The 23,366-nt window shown below is 35.6% G+C and overlaps 1 protein-coding gene and 1 long non-coding RNA gene across 2 annotated transcripts in view; both read left to right on the top strand.

The window, feature by feature from the left end:
• The window catches only part of tanc1b (tetratricopeptide repeat, ankyrin repeat and coiled-coil containing 1b), a 189,099-nt gene that overhangs the window by 156,962 nt on the left and 8,771 nt on the right, over nt 1–23,366 (top strand). Inside the window, 9 exon segments of the mRNA XM_048194706.1 lie at nt 1,895–2,003; nt 2,358–2,480; nt 8,742–8,978; nt 9,324–9,506; nt 10,873–10,951; nt 17,315–17,448; nt 17,533–17,656; nt 18,405–18,580; nt 19,466–19,598. Coding sequence (XP_048050663.1) covers nt 1,895–2,003; nt 2,358–2,480; nt 8,742–8,978; nt 9,324–9,506; nt 10,873–10,951; nt 17,315–17,448; nt 17,533–17,656; nt 18,405–18,580; nt 19,466–19,598 — 1,298 coding nt within the window.
• LOC125270776 lies at nt 2,501–6,290 on the top strand. Its single transcript, XR_007185466.1, has 2 exons — nt 2,501–5,707; nt 6,260–6,290. It is a non-coding gene; the product is annotated as an uncharacterized LOC125270776 (long non-coding RNA).

Genomic DNA, 23,366 nt, shown 5'->3' with positions numbered 1-23,366 from the left:
TATATATATATATATATATATATATATATATATATAATATGGAAAAAATGCGTCACCAAAAAAGTCATTCGGTTTAACCAAAATTTCGGTTTTACCGAATGACACTTTTGGTTATACCGAATGATGATATTTTCAAACAATGCTAACAGGCTGATATCTAGCTAGCTAGCAAAAGAACAATTAAACATTTTATATTTAGTACAAGTTTTTAAAATATTACAACATTTGCCATGTTTTACAGCGGTTGTACAGAATGACCTGATGTTTCGGGACATGAAAAGTGAAAACATGAATTTTTCAAATAGTTAAAAGAGAGTTAGTTGCTTTGCTTCAGGACCATGTGGTCCTTTGCAGGTGTCTGAATGATGTCACGTCCTGTCACATGATACTGACCGCATGATTTGATCCAAAATGGTCCCTTTATATTGGTTACTCCGAATGACATCAATGAAATATATTTTTCATTCTGTCTCATAACAAAGCAATGACTTCTACACATAATTTTAATACCATTTTGCACTATGTTGATATATGATGTTATAAAATCATGCCAGAATAAAAAAATATATACATTTATTGCATTTTAAGATATTTTAATCACAATTGAAATGGCTGTATTGGCCTTTGAACAGTTAAACCGAATGACCTTCTGACACTTCAAAATCTTTAAAATACCTTTATATGTAGCAAAATATAATTAAAACCTTGTGGATTCAGTAAAAGAGATCTAGTTGTACTACCTTACACACTTTGGATGTCATATCTTTGTTTTTTATTATTATTATTAATGCCAAAATTTGGACCAAAAAATGACCCGTCATTGACCCATATATATAGTATATATATATATACAGTTTTAGCTCATTTAATTGGGATTCTGTCCCATTCTCATTGCTCTCTATTCTCAGTGCTCTGATTGGCTCGTCTGTGTCCTATTCATCACTCACCTCCCTGAACCCTCTCCAGGTCCAGACTCCAGACTAGAAAAGTTGGCCCTGAAAAAGAGGGACTTCTAAAAAGTTCCCTGAGACTCTGCCTTGTTATTCCGCTGCTGAAAGAGGGAGAAAAGAAAGGAGACGGACTGAGTTTAATGTAGAGGAGATATAGAGCTGATCAAAGCCAGCTGCATTCATGCGTGGCCTTTTAATGAAGCTCGGTTAATTAACACCAGTGAGAGCCGGGGAACACTAAAGCAGCCTATTCCACTCCTCTCCTGTGTTCTGCGGGGGCGCCGCTCCAGACGGACCAAACGCACGCCAACACAGAGATGCTTTCAGAGCCTTGCATCAAATACAGCGCTTTTAGCCAAAGATTTACCTCACAAGAACCTCGTTTGATCTCAAGGATTAAAAGATTTGACCCTAAATTACATGGAATTGATCTTTCATTAAAACGTGGTTAGAAAAATCAGATTTTATGAACTAAACAACGTTATTGTCACATGACCTCAAAGCACTGCATATTTAATCGGCCAGTGGCGTCCACTTGGAAATGAAAATTAATATTTTTCTTTTTTTTAATTTCATTATAATCTAAACGGCCTTAACATTTGACAGCCAAATAACGAGTCAAGAACCTTGATGTTAAAAACCACAGCTCTATTTATAAAATCATGTTAAGAGTCTCATATTTAAAAAGCTATTTCAAATTCATCTTTCGCCCTTTTGCTATCATCAAGGATATGAATGAGAATAATTTTCTGATTAAACTTAAAAAATACCATGAAATAAATAGCAAGAGTGAGCGAAAAATAAAAGCAGGATTATATGGTGTATGTGTACCAGCTGGTTCTGGCAGTCAACTTGTGTCTCTCAGTGCTACTTGTCATCTTATCCCTTCATAAACGCGTGTGTGTTGTGGCACATGTATTCACACAGCATGTGTTTCTCTGCAGGAGTGGACATGCACTGATGGCCTTCATGTTGTCGAGGCAGGAGGGGAAGTTAAACAGGCAGCAGACTATGGAGCTGGGCCACCACATCCTGAAAGCTCACATCTTCAAGGTACTCCATCCATCCATCCATTCTTCTATCTATCTATCTATCTATCTATCTATCTATCTATCTATCTATCTATCTATCTATCTATCTATCTATCTATCTATCCATCCATCCATCCATCCATCCATCCATCCATCCATCCATCCATCCATCCATCCATCCATCCATCCATCCATCCATCCATCCATCCATCCATCCATCCATCCATCCATCCATCAGGATTTCACAGAACACACTTCACCATTACAAATGAATGTCCACTGTAATGTCAACTATAATATGAATACATATAAATGAATAATTTGATATATTTATTGTAATAAATTATTCATGATATATGTGTGTGTTCTTTTGAAGGGTCTGAGCAAGAAGACCGGCGTGTCATCCAGTGTTCTTCAGGCCTTATGGATCAGCTGTAGTACTGACGGTCTGTCTGCTGCTTTGGCCTCCCTGAGGAACCTCTACACACCCAATGTCAAGGTCAGCACATACTGTTTTTCAGCCGTCTTGTTTCTGGACATTTTTTGCCCATTTAAGAGACTTTTTAAAGGTAATTTTTGGCCCTCTAGCGGTTAAAAAAAAAAAACCTTTTGTTTTGGTTGTGCTTCGGTTCTAGATTAGCTGCTCCATGTCGACCTATAGCAACTTTTCTATGTTTATGGATATGACGTATGCATGCAATTTCCTGTGAAAACCAGTATAAAATATAAATACTTTAAATAGGCATAACATAGTGAAAAGGGATAACACAAAACATGTTTTGGATGGATGATGTTAATTTTGAACAAAAAAAAAGCTACATAGTATAGCTTTAAATGCATTTAGACCGTTTGTAGCTGTCTTCATCATATAATACCTGGTGTTAATGTGTAACTCTTTCTACACAGATGACTCAGAGAGAGCCAATTAGAATGCAGTGTTTGCCACTGACTTTTGACCCCCTACTCATCTTCCCTGTTCTGTTAAATGACATTACTCATGAGCTCCTCATGCAAAAGTTTATAATGAGACAACATCATTAGAACTGCTGAAGTCCAGCGTTCAGCACCGTTACAGTTCAGACAAGTCACTTCATTTATTCAGTAATGTGTGTATATAATAGAAGTGTGTGTGTGTGAATGAATTTCGCCGACAGTATTGAACGAACAAGAAATGATCCAGGCACTGATGAGCTCTTCTTAACACTGAGTTTGATAGCAGCGGTTTTCGACTGAATACATTTTCACATTACTCTAATGCAAAACAATCTTACGATTATGTCCGTATTGATCAAACATTGAAATCCTCTGTTAATTATCGGATTAATGCCGCATGTCTTCACTCCGTCGGTTTGATGTGAAGATTGGGAAAAAAACAGATAAACGTCGGAAAGAACACTTGACATTTTCAGTAATTACCAAACCGTTTTAGATTTAGTGCAAATTTAACAACCTAAAGGTCATTTAAAGTAAAGTCATCCAGATGATTCCTGTGTGTGTAATAGAGGACGGCCGCTGTACTGAGACTCCAGAGCAATTATCAGCAGAAATGATGGATTTTAGCTTGAAGCAAAAGTGATTTTATTTTCATCCTCATCTATTAACTTTCATAACGTCCTCCTCCTTCAGGTTCTTCCTTTCAATGCGTCTTCTTTTGAACACTATGGACGGCAAACACACATTGCTCACAATGACAGAGGCAATGAACTCTCGCTCTGTTTTTCTCTACCGCTTTTTTATGTTGATATAAATATTATTATTATTATATATTTTGCATTAAAAAAAAGAAACCTGTTTTTAGGTCCATTAAAATTTGCATTGTGACATTTTGATGATAAAGCACATTTAGCCTATAAATCAGAATTACAATAATGCATTCACATGTTTTTGAGTTTTTAATGAATAATTACTGTAAAGGCCCCGATATCTATATTCATGGCGAAGTTCTTTTTCGTTCTTCGTTTAGGGGTATGAAATACGTGAGCAGCGATATACTGTTATTGAAAATCAGACGCCGTCCACACTGCTGAGCAACGTTTAGATGAATATGTAAATATGTCCTGCACTCTTTGCTCTCAGTAACAAAATAAACACAACTAAAATGAGAAAACAGCAAGCATTTTTTATCCACCTTGTTCCTGACGAGCCTACTGCGTTTTGAATTATGGGTGGCACTTTCGGTTTGGGAACTTCCATTCAAAAAGACTGAAACAATTCATTTTAAATCATATGGTTGCACAACAAAGAGCTGTCAACTTTTATTTACAGACATCATGAGAATAACGTAACGCTTGGTATTTTAACATGACGTTAGAACAAGAATATCTATAGTAAGTCACTGCATTTTTTTCCTCATGATTATTTTTTTCCCCCCCTTTTTATTCCTCTGTAATAGTATGAAAAAGGACAACATAATCTGCACATTTGTGGTCTATTCTCCTGATTTAATTTACAATACCATTAATAATGCAGTGGAATGCACAAAGAATCTCTCTTTTTTCTCCTCAAATCCTCACGTCTCTTTTCAGGTTTGTTTTCACAGGTAAATAATATTAATTATTTGTCAAAATGACGGAAATCACTTTGAAATGGTATCAATGCTGAAGTTAATGAACATTTTTGATCAAGGCAACGTACATAATACAGATATATATATTACTACAGTCATATTTAACTCATCCGTTATTGCTGTGGAAAGAATCGGTCTTTTGGGGTTATTCATGCTCTGTTGTAGTTTTTTGTTGATGCTTTTACACTTTTAAATGTCCTTTTAATGTTCAATGGTTGAGGGGCGAGTACAATAATGTTGTCTCATTGTACCCAGTTTAAAAAAACGCATTATTGCGTTCATAGAGCGAGCCTTTAACTGATTGTTAACAGCTTAACGAAAGTTACACCCATAATTCATGGGGCGTAGGAATAAGGTGGATACATCACGTCATGTTTATTTATATGACATTTTATTCAATAGATTGCTTAAAAGCACAAGCTTACAGTATCAAACATGAAAAACAGCGTCAGTGCCTCATTTCACCAGAAGCACAGCTTCATTTTTTACTGTAAAGCGGCTATCCAGTGTTCATGTTTTAACACGCGGAAAACTTACCTAGACGGACTCAACACATGAAATGAGTCAGAGAAGAGTTCTGTGTGAAAGAAGGCGGAGCTTCAGCACACACCTCCTATTAGTGTTGTCAAAAATATCGATATTTCGCTAAATATCGATACTGAAATATCTGAACGGTACCAATACTAATTTCCCGAAGTATCGATACTAGCCGCACTTTCACTTTTCTCTCCAAAGGCGCGTTGGCGACCACCACATGCGCACTCGCACTCGCACTCGTCTCATTCGCTCTGGGGTGCGTTTCCCAAAGCGAACTATGGTCGTAAGTTCCGTCGTTACCAATAGAGTTCAATGGGACTTACGACCATGGTTCACCAACGATGCTTTCGGGAAACTCACCCCTGGTTAGCAAAAGTGAAGTGAATGGAAAGATGGCGAGTGCACCGCCCGCGCGACCGGCTTTGGTTGATAAGGAACACAGCAGGAGTGCTATCTGGAAATATTTTGCATATGAGGCAAATGAACATGGAAAGCCGAAGGACACAAGCAAGCCAATATGCAAGAGATGCTACAGAACAGTGCTAACAAAAGGCGCTAACACCACTAATATAGCAAAGCACCTGAGAGACCGACACCCGGATCTGTATAAAGAATTTCTCGAGGTTGGTATTATTATTATACATTACTGACATTATCCTCCAATTTGATACTGTTAAGAGCTTTGACACAATCTGTATTGTTAAAAGCACTATATAAATAAAGGTGACTTGACGACTTCATGTCGATCCAGTGAGCACTGTTTTCGCGTGTGATGCACGCACGTTTGCGTTTAAATCTGTTCATCAAATAACGTTAATGTATTAACCAGCTTTTATGACCGATGAGCAATGCATTTGTTACAGTATATTTTAATCTTTGATAACAGTAGGTATTAGGTAATAAAAATATAACGGATCATGTTAGCTCTGGTCCAATGAAAAAATATTAACAAATAGAACTTTGGATTTTAATTAGTACATGTATTAGTGAATGTTAGTTTAAATCAACTTTTAACTTTGATTAACAAATGTTTTGTAAGTATTTTTCATTGCTTATTCATGTTAACAAATATCTATTACCATTAACCTACTTTCTTAGATTAGTTCATTCAGTTCATTTTAAAAGTGTGGTCTGAAAAAAAAAAATGTTTATTAAAGTTTGGCATTCTCTTGTAGCACCAGAAAGAAGATGAGACTCGACCTGCAACAAAAACAACACAATCACAACCTAGTGATTTGATTTTACTTGGAAATACAAAAGATTGCACTTTTTTTACTTGCACTTTATTGGTTTTTGAATGTAATGCAATCTGAGAGGCTTTTGAACAAGTGCACTACCTCAGGACAGTTTTGTTAATGTAAAATATATGTTCTAGACTTGTTATATTTAGCTTTAAATAAAAAAATAACCCCTTAATATTGTGGCAGTTTTTTTCTCCGTGGTATCGAAAATGGTATCGAATATCGATATTTTTCAAGGTATCGTATCGAAGTTAGAAATTCTAGTATCGTGACAACACTACCTCCTATTACGTTACCATCACGGACCAATGGTAGTACGAAGGTGTTTTGCAGCTGAAGTGAACTTTTCCTGAGAGTTCTCTTTGACAAGCCGTTTCGAACTCCCAAAACGAACTTCGTTTTGGTCTGATTTTGTTCAAAACATCAGTTCATTCTTTGATTTCGTTTGAAGCAATATCGGGGCCTTAATGCACCATAAATTAATGGCTGTGCAACAAATACTATTTTATTTATATACAGTACAGTCCAAAAGTTTGGAACCACTAAGATTTTTAATGTTTTTAAAAGAAGTTTCATCTGCTCACCAAGGCTACATTTATTTAATTAAAAATGTTCTATTTGAATATATTTCACAAAGTAATTTATTCCTGTGATGGCAAAGCTGAATTTTCAGCATCATTACTCCAGTCTTCAGTGTCACATGATCCTTCAGAAATCATTCTAATATGCTGATCTGCTGCTCAAGAAACATTTAATGTGTACAATTGTACAAAATATTTGTGTACAATATTTTTTTTCAGGATTATTTGATGAATAGAAAGTTCAAAAGAACAGTGTTTATCTGAAATCTAATCTTTTGTAACATTATAAATGTCTTTACTGCCACTTTTGATTGATTTAATGCATCCTTGCTGAATAAAAGTATTCATTTCTTTAATTTCTTTTCAAAAAAATAAAAATAAAAATTCTTACTGACCCCAAACTTTTGAACGGTAGTGTATAATGCTACAGAAGCTTTGTATTTCAGATAAATGCTGTTCTGTTTAACTTTCTATTCATCAAGGAATCCTGAAAAAAAAAAAAGTACACAACTGTTTTCAACATTGAAAATAATCATAAATGTTTATTAAGCAGCAGATCAGCATATTAGAATGATTTCTGAAGGATCATGTGACACTGAAGACTGGAGTAACGATGCTGAAAATTCAGCTTTGCATCACAGGAATAAATTACTTTGTCAAATATATTTAAATAGTACACAGTTATTTTAAATTGTAATAATATTTCACAATATTACTGTTTTTTACTGTATTTTTAATTAAATTAATGTAGCCTTGGTGAGCAGACGAAACTTCTTTTAAAAACATTAAAAATCTTAGTGGTTCCAAACTTTGGACTGTACTGTGTGTATATATATATATATAGTGTATTTATATACTGCATATGACTTTTTGTAGTGTGCATTACTTTTATATGAATGAATTATAAATGTGCTTAAATGTCAAACTCTAAATAAAAAAAAAAAATGTTTTATATAATGCTATATACAATTAATATATTACATACCACATTGTATGTAACACATTAAAACCCTCTTAGCACCACCATCAGCTCAAATTTTATGTATTTATTTATTTATTTCCTTCTCCAGACCCAGTCCTGGATAAGTCGCTATGGGTGGCTGGATTTATTTATTTATTTTTGCTCATAACCTTTGAACTCTTTCATTGTGAAAAGCTAATTATTTTCTCTCCTCATCCTGAGTTGATTAAATATGGTGTAAAAACTCGCATCAAACTGTAAAAAGTATTGTACGTTTCTCCTCTCGGTGTGAATAAGTCATCCTTGAACTCTTTACATGGCTCTCAGTGAGTGTTAGTCGAGTTCGGCTGCTGTAATTGCTGTGCAGCTGTATTTTATATTTATCTTTCGCCTCTTCTTCTCCATCTCTCTCTCTATTCCTCAAGGTGGAGTCTAAACATTCTCATGTGGTTTTGGTAAATAAAACAAATTTCATTTCCAGGCGCTCTCGAGCCTCTGGGGCCGCGCAGCCGCTGCTGATTAAACGTTTGTTATTCATACGCTTATCAAAAGCAGAATCCGGGCTGATTAATGACTGGGACACAATGTGCCGCCTCGCGCTGGAGCACTTAATGAGTCTGTGAATTGTGATCAGCATGCTTTACCAATCAGCAGTTTGTTCGTAGTGAACTTTAAACACAGGATGAGGCATTGTTTTACAAAGAAAGACACAATATGAGGGCTGCTGGAAGATAAATGACAACCGGCAGCTCCGAACGACTGAAAATCAAAGTCGATTTTAGGGATTTGGTTAAAGAGTTTTAGAGTTTTTGATTCAGACACATAATAAACACATCATTTGTCAGTCTCTGAACTGTCTCGTTTCTGTCTCTAGGTGAGCCGTCTGCTGATGCTGGGTGGAGCGAATGTCAACTATCGTACGGAGGTCTTGAACAACGCCCCGGTCCTTTGTGTCCAGTCTCACCTGGGCCATCAGGAAATGGCCGCCCTGCTGCTGGAGTTTGGAGCGAACGTGGACGTGGTTTCAGAGAACGGCATGAGCTCTTTGTGTTACTCAGCGGCCGCTGGTCATCTGGGGCTGGTCAGCCTTCTCTGTAAGAGAGGAGCCAAGGTAGAGTATAGATATGTATTTTCACTGTTGTGGGTAGGGGTTGAACGACTTCAGTCGACATTTATGTGATTAAAGTCGACGTTGACGAGTCGCCGCTGACGTCATTAATGAACAAATAAGTCTGAACCTCGAGCTGAGATTCGAACGCAGGTCGCCTATGGCATATGACGCTGCCCACAAAGCTATAGCTCCTACGTAACATCTTATTTTCATCAGTTCTTTTGCCTTGTTATATTTCTCACAGGTTTCTGCTCATTCTAAATCATAAACAGATAAAGCAGCACAGTAAAGATTACATTTGTATGACTGCATTAGTGAGTAAACAATTATGTCGTTTGTGGTCAGGTGGATCACGTGGACAAGAGCGGTCAGTGTGCGCTGGTGCATGCAGCCCTGCGGGGTCATTCAGAGGTCATTGAGTGTCTGCTGGAGCTGAACTGGAGCAGTGAGGGTCAACAGGACCTGAGCCTGAAGAACAAAGTCCTGCAGCAGGGGCTCATAGCGGCCTGCAGTATGGGACACATTCATGTGAGCGCACACACACACACACGCACACACACGTGCCAATGGCAAAAGTGTTCTATTAAGGTGCAATAAGATGCTTTTTACCTTTTGCGAGGCAAAATGTTTTTCTAACCACTTAAAAATGCACAGCGTGTTACCCATTTGTGTCAAATACTTCACTGAGTCATTTAATTAATAATAATAATAATAATAATAATAATATTAAATGCTCTGAACAACTACAGCTGGTACCTGTAAAATCAAATCCGCATCAAATACAAAAGCAGCTGTAAATAATGCAGAAGATCTCATAACACAATAAATGATCTGTTAGAATCTGGTGTTTGTGTCTGAGTGAGAAAAGAATTTGTGTAATTTGAAGTAGTCATTGAATGCATTTTGTCAAAGCAATGATAAATGATCCACAGTTTATAAACAAACAGCAAGATTACACACTAAAGAAAGTTGTAAAAAGATGTAGAGAAGACCTTGAAGTACAATAAATCTTGGACTCGGTTGACCATGGGAGAACAGCCATAGCAACAGACCAGTCTCTATTTTCAAGCTGTTTGAGCCTTTAAACAAGCTCTTGTGTGTTTTATTTGGTGTTGAGATTGTTCCAGCATATGCATTTATTAATTCAACTTCCTGTTGCTCAACCCAGATAGATTCATGGTTGCAGTCAAGATCCACAATTAACTTGTTGCAAATCTTGCCATTAGTGGGTAAATTGAAAAAAATGTACCAGCCATGAAACTGTAGTTTGCGTTATTTTTATTACAACTATTAATTTATCCTTATGTACGGAAGCCCGTTTCCGCCACAAAAAAAAAAAAAAAAAAAAAGATTAATTGCGACTTTTTATCTCAGAATTGCAAGTTATATAGTCAGAATTCTGACTTTTTATCACACAATTGCGACTTTATATCTCAGAATTCTGACTTTATAACTCGCAATTCTGAGATAAAAAGTTGTAATTAATCTTTTTTTCTTTTTTAATGGCGTTTTTTTTTTTTTTTTTTTTTTTAGTGGCGGAAACAGGCTTCCATACTTATGACAGTGGCATTATTTAGATTTTATTTAGATTTTTTCCCCTTGTTTTTGTTACTTTAGCAATGGTCAGACTGTCGTTCGATTTAAACAATGTAACTTAAAATTCCAAAATTCCAAAAATTTGATTTAAACAAAAATAACTTTAAAAACACTTAAAATTCCAGACACTGGAGAGTAACTACACAAAAGCCAATTTTTAATCACATATGCCCTATATAAAGACCTTGATTTCAGTCCCTCTGTCTTGTATGCATTCTGCTGGGGATGTTTCTGAGTCTTCATTTGCTGTTTTGTTCCAGTATTGCATTTGATTGATTGTGCGATGGTGTTTTGGCAGGTGCTGGAAGGCTTGTTGATGTTGAATAATGAACTGGAGGTGCAGATTGATGCCCATGACACACTGTGGGGCGAAACAGGTACGTTCAGTTCTTCTTCTTCATGTTTTTCTCTCTCGTTTCTCTCACTGTGTCATTATTTCTGTGCCATTAGGAGTCAGAATCACACTCGGTGGGATGCTTGCAGTGGATTGTGGGTGTCTGTAGATGTTTTGTCAGAAAATACATTATCAAAAAAAAAAAAAGCATGCACAATCTAGATATTTTTAGCCTTTTAAGGTATTACATAGGCTTAAAAGAACCATGATTTTTAATGTGAAGAACTTTTTACCGGAAAGGCTCTTTGGATGTGAAAGGTTGAACCATAATTCCAACAAAGAACATTTAATTATTTAAAGAATGATATATCAAATACTAGCTTCAAAACTGCTCCAATAACAGATCATTAGTCATTTATATGCTCTCTTTAGGTTGACTAATGTAAATCACTAATGTTTAAGCATTTGTGCAAAAACGCCTCAGGGTCATTTATTGCAGGATAAAGTGTTTTTGTTGTCTCTAGTGCAGTTTAAAGGGGTTTGTGATGAGCTGTCTTCATCAGTGTCAAATTTAAGGTTTGTCTGCTGTGGATTGTGTGTTTGAGATGTGGCTGCTGTCATGAGTCCATTGAGGTCAGACGTGGGCATTCATCTCATTTCATTACGTTCATTACTGTGTTTCAGTGCTCTAAAGATGCATGTATTCAACAGAAGGAGAAATGCACAGATAAAAACAAGACCTTGAGCTAATAAATACATTCACTTTAATGGCCTTTTCTAATGCATTTTTATTATTTAATTTTTTTCCACTTAGAATGTTACTAAAATGTTTTGCATAAATGTGTCATAATGTCACTGAAGTGTTTTGCATCCACTTTTTCACCCTTATTAGATGGTTGATCTTTGCTGCCGTGTCTTTAACATTCACATTTATGCATTTGGCAGATGCTTTTATCCGAAGCTTGCATTGCGTTTAAGGTGTATATATATGATTGTGAATGTGGGTGGTTGTGTTTAAATTCATTCATCCATCTGATGTCTGAAAGTTGAATAGTTTAGTTTCAATGAATGCTCTGTTTTCACTGGGAGGAAGTTTTGAGTTACACTATGAGATAGAAAGTTACACTATGTCTTTCTTAAAAGATCAAGGAGATTTTGTTTTGTCATGACATGAGGTCGCATAGAAGCACATGCATATCTCAGCATCATGGATGTTTGTTTATGTGTGTGTGTGTGTGTGTGTGTGTGTGTGTGTGTGTGTGTGTGTGTGTGTGTGTGTGTGTGTGTGTGTGTGTGTGTGCTTTGAGGAAGTCAACAGACTACAGGAGGACTTTTAAACTCTACAGGGATGTGAAATGCAAGCAAAACATTGAACCCAAACAGAGATTCAACAGATAAGAGTGTTGAAGAAACACAGCTGTTTCCCCAGGCAGCTGTTCACCTCTGAAAACCTCAAACAAGGCAATTTCTCATTAACACAAAAGTTGAGATAGTGTCTGTGTTTTATATAATATTTTTCATTTTTTATTTTACGATTTTTAATTAAATTAAATTGAATATATAAATTAAAATTTAAATAAATATAAATTGTATTTTTATATATTATACATATATATTTATAATTTTAATTATTTATTTATTTTAATTAAATTGAATATCAATTAAAATATAAATTAAATTTAGATATAAATTAAAATTAAATAAATAGAAATTATATTTTATATATTATAAATATAATTTTTATATATATATATATATATATATATATATATATATTATTTTATTTTTTAATTAAATTAAATTGAATATCAATTAAAATATAAATTAAAATGAGATATAAATTAAAATTTAAATAAATAGAAATTATATTTTTATATATTATTTTTAATTATTTTATTATTTTTAGTTAAATTAAATTGAATATCAATTAAAATATAAATTAAAATAAAAAAAAAGAAATTATATATTTAATTGAATTGTTTTTATTTTATTTTATTATTTGCACGCCTGGAAAATCGTTGGGGAAAATTTAAATGTATTCAATTTATCTCTTATATATATATATATATATATATATATATATATATATTTTATAATAATGAATAAATTCATTCATTCATTTCCAGGCCTGGAAAAGTCATGAAAATAATGAAATCTTAAATAAATATCTATTAGCATTAGAGATTGCTCTTTGCCAGTGTCATATCTATAAAATTATTTTTAAAAGACCAATACTCATCAGTGTCTATTGGAAATACAGTGGGAAGCCTGTTTTTTCTCAGACACAATATAATATAAAGTAATTTCTTTGACGTCATTCTCCATAAAGAAAAATACGTTCTCAACACAGATGCTTCGACCAGAGATGTTCATTTCTTCTGAGTGCTCTTGTGTTCTTTAATCTTCAGACCAGGATCAATCCTCTCTGTGCTCGGACCCATACGATCCCACTAACAAACAGAGCTCAGATGAAGATCATTTCCATTATCAGACCACCTTGAAGCAGGACCTCCACACTCATCTTTCTCTTGTGTAATCCCTCTCGAGCACTCTGGATTCAGCGGATGCATTATAACAGGCTTTAGAAACTTTAGGAACTCTGTTTTCTCCTGTTCAAATGTGGTTCCCTTGAGTGAACTTTTCTGTTTGCTGGGCTTTTGTTTTTGCGTTGTTGTTTATCAAGCCATGGATGGATGGATGGATGATGGACGGATGGACAGATATGGACGGATGGATGGATGAACAGATATGATGGATGCATGCATTAAAGGAAGGACAAATAGACAGACAGATATGATGGATGGATGGATGGATGGATGGATGATGGACGGATGGACGGATGATGGACGGATGGACAGATATGGACGGATGGATGGATGAACAGATATGATGGATGCATGCATTAAAGGAAGGACAAATAGACAGACAGATATGATGGATGGATGGATGGATGGATGGATGATGGACGGATGGACAGATATGGACGGATGGATGGATGAACAGATATGATGGATGCATGCATTAAAGGAAGGACAAATAGACAGACAGATATGATGGATGGATGGATGGATGGATGGATGGATGGATGGATGGATGGATGGAAGGACAAACAGACAGACAGATATGATGGATGGATGGATGGATGGATGGATGGATGGATGGATGGATGGACGGATGGACGGATGTGATGGATGCATGCATTAAAGGAAGGACAAATAGACAGACAGATATGATGGATGGATGGATGGATGGATTGATGGATGGATGGATGGATGGATGGATGGATGGATGGATGGATGGATGGATGGATGGATGGATGGATGGACGGATGGACGGATGTGATGGATGCATGCATTAAAGGAAGGACAAATAGACAGACAGATATGATGGATGGATGGATGGATGGATGGATGGATGATGGACGGACGGACAGATATGGACGGATGAACAGATATGGATGGATGGATGGATGGATGAACAGATATGATGGATGGATGGATGGATGAACAGATATGATGGATGCATGCATTAAAGGAAGGACAAATAGACAGACAGATATGATGGATGGATGGATGATGGACGGACGGACAGATATGGACGGATGAACAGATATGGATGGATGATGGACGGATGGACAGATATGGATGGATGGATGGATGGATGGATGGGATGAATGACAGACACGATGGATGGATGGAATTCTCTCTGATGTCTTTTTTAATGTGGAAGATCTTGAGTTGTGAAAGTTCCAGCATGATTCACAGCTCGATGAACTCTTTCATCACAGAAGATCAAAGAGATTGTTATTCCTCTCTGATGTGTCAGTGTGTTGTGTGGGATCCCGCTGTTTATACAGTTGCATTGTGGGGGATTGTGTGGGGCAGCTCAGGTTAAAAGACGCTGTGTCAGTCCCAGGTGGAAAAAACAGGCTTTATTTTCTTGAAGCAAAATTTAATTTCTTATTGTTCCCGTTTGATTTTTGAAGTCACACGTGACCCGGACATGTTCCTGATCTGTGTGAAGGTTCACTGGCGTTTGTGGATATAAAAAGAGAGCTTTCTGGCTTTTTTCTGTCCAGTTTGTTTCTCGAGCAGTAAACAAACGAGTATATGAGCTTACAGGTCTGCTGAAACACGGCTGGAGTTAAAGATGAACAAAACACAGATGACAGATCAGCTCTGAGAGATCAGTGTGAGAGTCACACTTTAATTTTCATCCTGAAGCAATAAAAACCCCTTAAAACGTGTTCTAGATTAGTTTAAGATGCGTCCCTCTCTGTGTTTTTGCTTCACTCCATCTTTCTGTGTGTAAATGAAAGCAGCGCTCTTCAGTACAGATGGATGTTCTGATTCTTGGAGACATCACTAATGGCACAGGCATCTTCTCCACTCCGGAGTCCCGGTCCTTTAATCTTGCTCAAACTGCAGAGCTGTTAGTCATGTGACCATCAATCCTGGTGTCCTAGACGACCCCATCAGACCTGACATGAATGTTCTAGCCGGAGAGAAGCTTCCAGAACACAGTCTAGTCTGTTAGCTCTAATTAATGATCTATCTCAATAGCTGTTTACGTGCATTGTGTTTATATATATATATATATATATATATATATATATATATATATATATATATATATATATGATCGGATAGCTATCCGATCTTGAAAAGACCAGGTCTAAATGCCCTCCGAAACGCATTTGAGACGGATTTAAATCTGATCGCTCAAACCACTTCAGGAGGTGGTCTGGGACGCATTCCAAAACTGTCTATGCATCAGTCTAAATGCATCTGGATGTTGAAACTACATATGTAAATTTTACTTCTCCCAAAAATACTAAAACTGAAACATGTGACAGTCAGATATGACAACTATACTGCATCACGCATCGCTGCAGATCTCTTCAGCAAGCTGACACGCAAACTGCCGCATATGAAAGTGAAAGTAAGTCGCAGTGTGCTTAACACACGATTATCTTCATTAAAAGTAACGAGACCTTACCAGTGCTGTTGCCGTTCTCTCCTATTGCGTTCTCTGATTTTGAAATTAACTGATGGTCAATAAAATGCACCTCATATTTCTTGCTTTCGGTGACGTGAACTCTATTAAATCTCCATATATTGCAGGAACTGAAGATCGGATTTATCCGTTAACCTGCACTTAACCTTTTCACTTGCATTTTGTTTTCATATTAAGACCGATATCGTGATGTATCATTATCCGCTTGTTAAGTCGTGACGTAAGGAACGCCGTTTCTGGGTCCAACCCTCTACTCGTTTCACTTGAGAATGCCATCGACGGCCATTTATGAGTGCTATTTATTCATTTTAAACATCAATCATTTAAAAAAAGTTAAACATTTTAAATACTTACAGTGTATGCAACAGTCCATGCTCACAGCGTCACAGATATTAATATTTTAACGATTTATAAAAGATGAATCATTGTCTGGCCATCTGGAATTTTGGTATGGAGATAAAGGTTATAATTATATATTTTTTGTAGTATTACACCACATCGTGTATGTATATTAGAATCATTTGTTGTTTTCTTGTGGTATGGGATAGAGCGTTAGGACCCGGAAGCGCTGCCGCGTGACGTCAGACTTAACAACCGGATAGGATTGTCTAGCGATATATTGATTATCGCAGAATCGCTGACTCGCGATATTATCGTTATCGTGAGCCATTTATCGTGATCATATCGTATCGTGAAGTGTGTATTTTTATATATATATATATGTATATATACATATATATAATATATATTTATTATATATATATATATATATATATATATTTATATTATATATATATATATATATATATGTGTGTGTGTGTGTGTATATATATATATATATATATATATATATATATATACACACAAACAGACACATATATATATATTTACAAACTTTATATTAGATGTGATTAATCGTGATTAATCGATTTCACAGCACTAATTAATATATTATTATTTATATAAAGTTATATTACATATTTTTTAATAAATTAAATATAAATGTTATTTAATTTATATTTTATATTATTTATATAGAACTTCCCCCAAAAACATATATGCACCATTATTTATTTAATAATCAATTAAAATAGTGCATAACTTTGAATAAAAACCTATAATATGTACTATTATAGTTTTTGTTAATTGGATTTTATATGTACATTTTCTTAAAAAAAAAATTGTAATTTTGTTTTTGTTTTATTTATTTTTTTAAAATGCCAGTATAGTTTTTTATTAAGTTTTAGTTTTTAGCTTTAATTATTTTAGAATGAAAATGAGAAATGTCATTTTAAAAAGAAAATTATATTATATTTTAGTGAAATATAAATGTTTTTTTTAATGTTTTTGTTTTTAGTTAACTATAATAATAGCCCTGCTCTTTACACAGCTCTGACTGCGGCTGCAGGACGGGGGAAGATGGAGGTGTGTGACTTCCTGTTGGAGCGGGGGGCGCAGGTTCAGCAGGTGAACAGGAGAGGAGCGTGTGCGCTGTTCTGCGCGGTTCGACAGGGACACTGGCAGGTGGGACGCTGCGAAACACTTAAACCACGCAAACAGCAGGACTTCCTCTTCAGGGAAGAATGTTTAATGAATTATCATCTACAGATTGCAGATCTGTTGCTGCAGCATGGGGCGGATGTGAACGTAAGTGACAAACAGGGCCGCACACTGCTGATGGTGGCCGCATGTGAGGGGCATCTCAGCACGGCTGACTTCCTGTTGTCTAAAGGTGAGTGGCATGTGCATATGCACTGTGAGCTTTTTTTTATAATGCAACATAAAGTCAAGTCACCTTTCCTTATACAGCACTTTATACAATACAGCTGTTTCACAGTAATAAACACGGAAATGACTAGGGCCGCCCCCTAATAGTCGACTAAATGTTAGTGGATTAAAAGAGGCTCAGTCAACCAAATTTAATTAGTCGTTTGGTCGCAGGAAAAAACAAAAAACAGAGAGAACATTTACACATCTGGTCCATGTGGTAATTACAGTATGTCGGGCAGGAAATCCAAACCTCTATCATCCATCGACCTCAGACATGGCTTATCATTTGAAACATGTAAATAGTAGTCTAATGTTAGCCACTTTACATGGACACTCGCTCTGATGTTTAAGGATCACTTCAGAATTCAAATTTCCTGATAATTTCCTCACCCCCATGTCATCCAAGATGTTTATGTCTTTCTTCAGTCAAAAAGAAATGAAGGTTTTTGAAGTCAGGGGCAGTGCAATTAATGATGCAAACTTCATCAAATATGAGACAAATTCAAATTCTGCTATAAAGCGGCTGTACAGAAGACAATAGTGTTGTTATTCAGCTCGAGTCAGATCGATTTTGATTCAGCTCCATTCAATAACAGAGTCATTGTTTCAAATAAAGTAGAAGAGCAAACCTGTTGTTTGAAAGTCATTTATTGAGATAAAGTGGCAAGTTTCCAGCAAGAGTTCAAACGAACATCCTCTGCTTTTCCCAGGTGCCTCTTTAGCGTCGGTGGATAAGGAAGGGTTAACTCCCCTCAGCTGGGCATGTTTAAAAGGACACAAGAACGTTGTTCAGTTTTTGGTGGAAAAGGGTGCAGTTATCGACCACTCAGACAAGAATGGACGCACACCGCTGGACCTGGCTGCCTTCTACGGAGACGCTGACATTGTAAGTGAACAGCACATTGTAGAGCCGTAATTAAAGCTTGTGGAGTTCAGCGGGGCTCTTTTTGATATGAGATGCGCTGTGTGAAGGCGCAGGACTGATGCATCGGATTATGAGAGAAATGGGGTTTCTCAGCAGAGTTTTGCTGCTGTAGATTCAACAGGATGATGCATTTGCATTGTAATCTGAATAGTTATCTGACAGTGTGACAGACATTTTGTGCTGCTGTTTTGATTGATAATTGTTTTGACTATTGTGAGGAATCAGTTGAGGAAAAAATCTGGGAATAAATATAATTAATTATTTATACACTTCCATTCAAAAGTTTAGAATAATTAAGGTTTTTAATGTCTTTAAAAGAAGTTTCTTATGCTCATCTAGGCTGCATTTGTTTGATCAAAAATACAGTAAAAATATTGTTACAATTTCAAATAGCTGTTTTCTATGTGAATAAGTGTAATTCATTCCTGTGATCAAAGCTGAATTTTCAGCATCATTACTCCAGTCTTCAGTGTCACATGATCCTTCAGAAATCATTCTAATATGATGATTTAATGCTCAAGAAACAATAATGAATACAGTTGTGCTGCTTCATATTTTTGTGAAAACACCAATACATTCTCTTCTCATGATTCTTTGATGAATCAAAAGTTCAAAAGAACAGCATTTATTTGAAATATATGTATTTTTCAAATATTATAAATGTCACTTTTGATCAATTTAATGCATCCTTGCTGAATAAATTATTAATTTCTTAATAAAGTAATAAATATCTGATATATTTTGGTCATCAAACTCCAGTGATATTCCAGTATGTTGGAATTTCTTCCTTCTTTCACATCTCAGCCTCAGGTTCACACTGATGATCTGAAGCGTGTGTTTTTGCAGGTTCATTATCTGGTTGAGAAGGGTGCTGTGATCGAGCATGTGGACTACAGTGGCATGAGGCCGTTGGATCGAGCCATCGGCTGCAGAAACACCTCCGTTGTGCTGACCTTACTGAAGAAAGGAGCCAAACTAGGTGAGATCTGCACTTCAACTGGAGGATATGGATAAAAATGTTATCAATATTTATGTATTTGCTTTGAAATTAAAAAGTGTGATGGTTTGTTCAGTCATAATAGACAGTCATTGTAGTTTTGAAGTGTTTTGAAGGGTTAGTTCACCCAAAATGAAAATTTTGTCATTAATTACTCACCCTCATGTCGTTCCACACCCGTAAGACCTTCATTCATCTTCAGAACACAAATTAAGATATTTTTGATGAAATCCAATGTGAGGCCTCCATTAACACCAAGTTAATTTACACTTTCAAATCCCCAAAAAGCTACTAAAAACATATTTAAAATAGGGCTGGGCGATATGGCAAAAAAATAGAATCTTAATTTTTATATATTATATTATTTATATACTCAATATTTAACTAGTCAACTTAACCTAACTACAATTTAACTTAAGTAACATTCTCTTCATTAACAATCTGGTTAAAAAAAGTTCCATGCCAAAAACATGACACATGAAGTGATCAACATGGTGGAAATGTAAAACAATTTGTTAAATATCTTTGCAGAAATATGCCTGAAATATGAAGGCAAATGTTGTACAAACTTATCTTAAACACATCCTATATACTCAGAAATAATATAAAATAAGAAAATGCTAAATATTTCTTAGCCAAAAAGTAATAGCAATAAATAACACCAGTAATAGGCTATTATTAACAGTAAATGCATTGTAAAAACAGAAAACAACAGCAGCTTTCAGCCTGTCACCATCATGCAAACATGCAATATCAAACAGGTTTACAGATTTTTGCATTCCATTGCGCTATTTGTCCTATTGTTTTTATGTTTGGCGGACACGTTTAGGTGTTGCACTTTTGCAGCGTCTCACTCATGAAACGTCATTCTAAAAACACGGCGGTCAAGTTAAAAAAAAGTTCAACTTGCGTTTAATATCTTTGCCTTTTTTTTCTCATTCCACTGCCTGCGTCTCATTTTTATAACGCAATAACACATTTCTAAATGAACAGCCACTTAAGAATAGTGATGTGTCTACGTTCAGAGCATCACATGAGAGCGGTTAACCCTTAAATGCATACCTCGGGTCTTTAGTGACCCGGGACGTCATTCCCTACCCTCCTCCTCGTTCATTTTTTAAAGTTAGAAATCAACCTTCTTGGTATTCCTCAATCAATTCATTATAAAGAATATAACAAGAAAAAAATCATAACATTATAAAAGAATGCCTATTTTTGTATTCATTTTTTGTAAAAATTGTATAGGGTCGCTATCAACCCGAGGTGTGTATGAGTGTACATATATTTTTTCTGCACAGCAATAATTGAATCTTAGATGATGGAATAAGTGCAATTCACCTTTATTCCACAAGGTGGCAATGTCTGATGCACAATGCTGAAGTGACGACTCATTTAGACAGAAAACAAAAGAATAAGCAAAACATGAAATGGCTCAGCGATTTACTGCAGAGCAAGTACTGAACGCAATCAAATATGACTGTAACTGTTACAGGATGAATCTGATGAAGCTGTTAGCGAGTGAAATATTGATTTTGAAGATTATATAGATATATAAGAAAATTATATAGTTTTGAGAATACGTTTGAGATCGCGAATGAGCTCATATTCGTGACCTCAAACATAAAACTAGCCCATTATTTGCTGAATTTACTGGGAAATGAGCTCTGACGAGGACAGTGATGATGGCATAAAACATCTGCTCAAACCGAGCCCTTTCAAGCTCCAAAAGGTAACAAAATACGATTTATTTTATTCTTCTGTAATTGTTACTCTAATATCAGAGGAGTTTTATATTATCACGACAGGAAGAGATCCTTCCGTGTTAGATATAGATCCGGGTCGATAAAGACCGGAATATGTAAGAATGATTGGCGAAACAGTCATGCATTTAAGGGTTAATCAGGCATGCCGGCGCCATCATGAGTTTGGATCATTTTCTTATCCTAATACGGTTATTATTGCTGTATTTTCAACATGTCTAATTGTAACGCTTGCTAGCATTTTTATTCAAAATTGCGATTTCTCGATTCAAAAAATAATAAAATCGAGGCAAAACATTAAATTCGAATTAATCAAATCCAAAAAATCGCCCAGCCCTAAAACAGATCATGTGACTACAGTGGTTCAATCTTAATGTCATGAAGTGACGAGAATACTTTTTGTGCGCCAATAAAACAAAATAACGACTTTATTCAACAATATCTTTTGTTTCGAATCAGTGGTTCAGAAAGCGTATCAAACTGCCAAACAGTCATGTGATTTCGGTAAACGAGGCTTCGTTACGCAGTGTTTCGAAACGTTTCGAAATTTCAATAGCTCACGTGACTTTGGTGCTCCAAACCACTGATTCGAAACAAAAGATTCGTAAAGCTTCATGAAGCAGTGTTTTGAAATTGGCCATCACTAGATATTGTTGAATAAAGTTGTTATTTTGTTTTTTTGGCGCACAAAAAGTATTCTCGTGGCTTCATAACATTAAGGTTGAACCACTGTAGTCACATAATCTGTTTTAAATACGTTTTTAATAGCTTTATGGGGCCTATGGAGGCCTAACTGAGCCATCAGATTTCATCAAAAATATCTTAATTTGTGTTCTGAAGATGAATGAAGGTCTTACGGGTGTGGAACGACATGAGGGTGAGTAATTAATGACAGAATTATCATTTTTGGGTGAACTAACCCTTTAATGCAAGAAGTAAAATACAGCAAATAGAATCAAGGCACATTTTTATTGAATCAGAGTTTTGAATTGATTCACTGAAATGGACCATTTGTCAATAGGACACTATCATTAATAACATGAGCTTGTGATATTTATTAGACAATCACATCTTTCCCCTTGAAGCTCTTACATCATAGACCCTGCTGTGTGTGTGTGTGTGTGTGTGTGTGTGTGTGTGTGTGTGTGTGTGTGTGTGTGTGTGTGTGTGTGTGTGTGGCCGTGTTTCCACTGACTTGAGCTGATTTAATTTACCACATCATCTACCCACAAACAATCATAGTGCATCATAGTCTTTGTTTACGAGAATCTTCAACATCCAAAGTAATTGAATTGAGCATTTATATCACATCACAAGCCTGCTTTGATAAAATGCCTAAACATTATTTAAAGGTGATTTATGTCTAAAAACGTTTATTATTTCTGCAGTCTTGTTGATGACACAGAAACCACACTTCGTATAAAACAAAAATAATATTCATAATAATCAACGAATCATAATAATCACAATTTAAATGAAAATAAAGTAGTTTCCAGCATAGCAAAAATAAAATATCGGATGTTTGCAGCAATAATGATTATAATTAGCCAAGTTTATGGCTAATCAAGGATTTGTTGATCTAAAATGTGTTGCGGCACTTAATTTTAAACACAGATTAACAAATCAGGGATTACAATTCTAATCTGTGATTAAAACCTTCATCTGAGTCATTTCGTCTGCCGTGATTGATTGGTTTTTGTAATTAAACAGAGACAGTGTTGAAATTCAATTTCCTTTTTAACCTTTTACTGACCTGTAAGTTTAAAGTTAATCCCTAACTGAGATTTAAATAATGGAGCACTTTTACTTTCAGAATTTAAAGTGATGGAGCAACAAGATCAAAGTTAATCTATCTTAAATGTCAATTAAAACCAAGAATAAAATGATGGTTTAACCTCTTAAAATCGGGGACCTTTTTTGGGATTTCCGCCTGGATTTGGCCCAGTGTCTCTGGTCCAGTTTCTTCAGTGGAAACAGCTCTGTGTTGGTG

The sequence above is a fragment of the Megalobrama amblycephala genome, linkage group LG6, assembly GCF_018812025.1.
Source record: "Megalobrama amblycephala isolate DHTTF-2021 linkage group LG6, ASM1881202v1, whole genome shotgun sequence".
In the NCBI taxonomy this organism is placed as follows: Eukaryota; Metazoa; Chordata; class Actinopteri; order Cypriniformes; family Xenocyprididae; genus Megalobrama; species Megalobrama amblycephala.
This window is presented reverse-complemented; position numbering and strand designations above follow the sequence as displayed.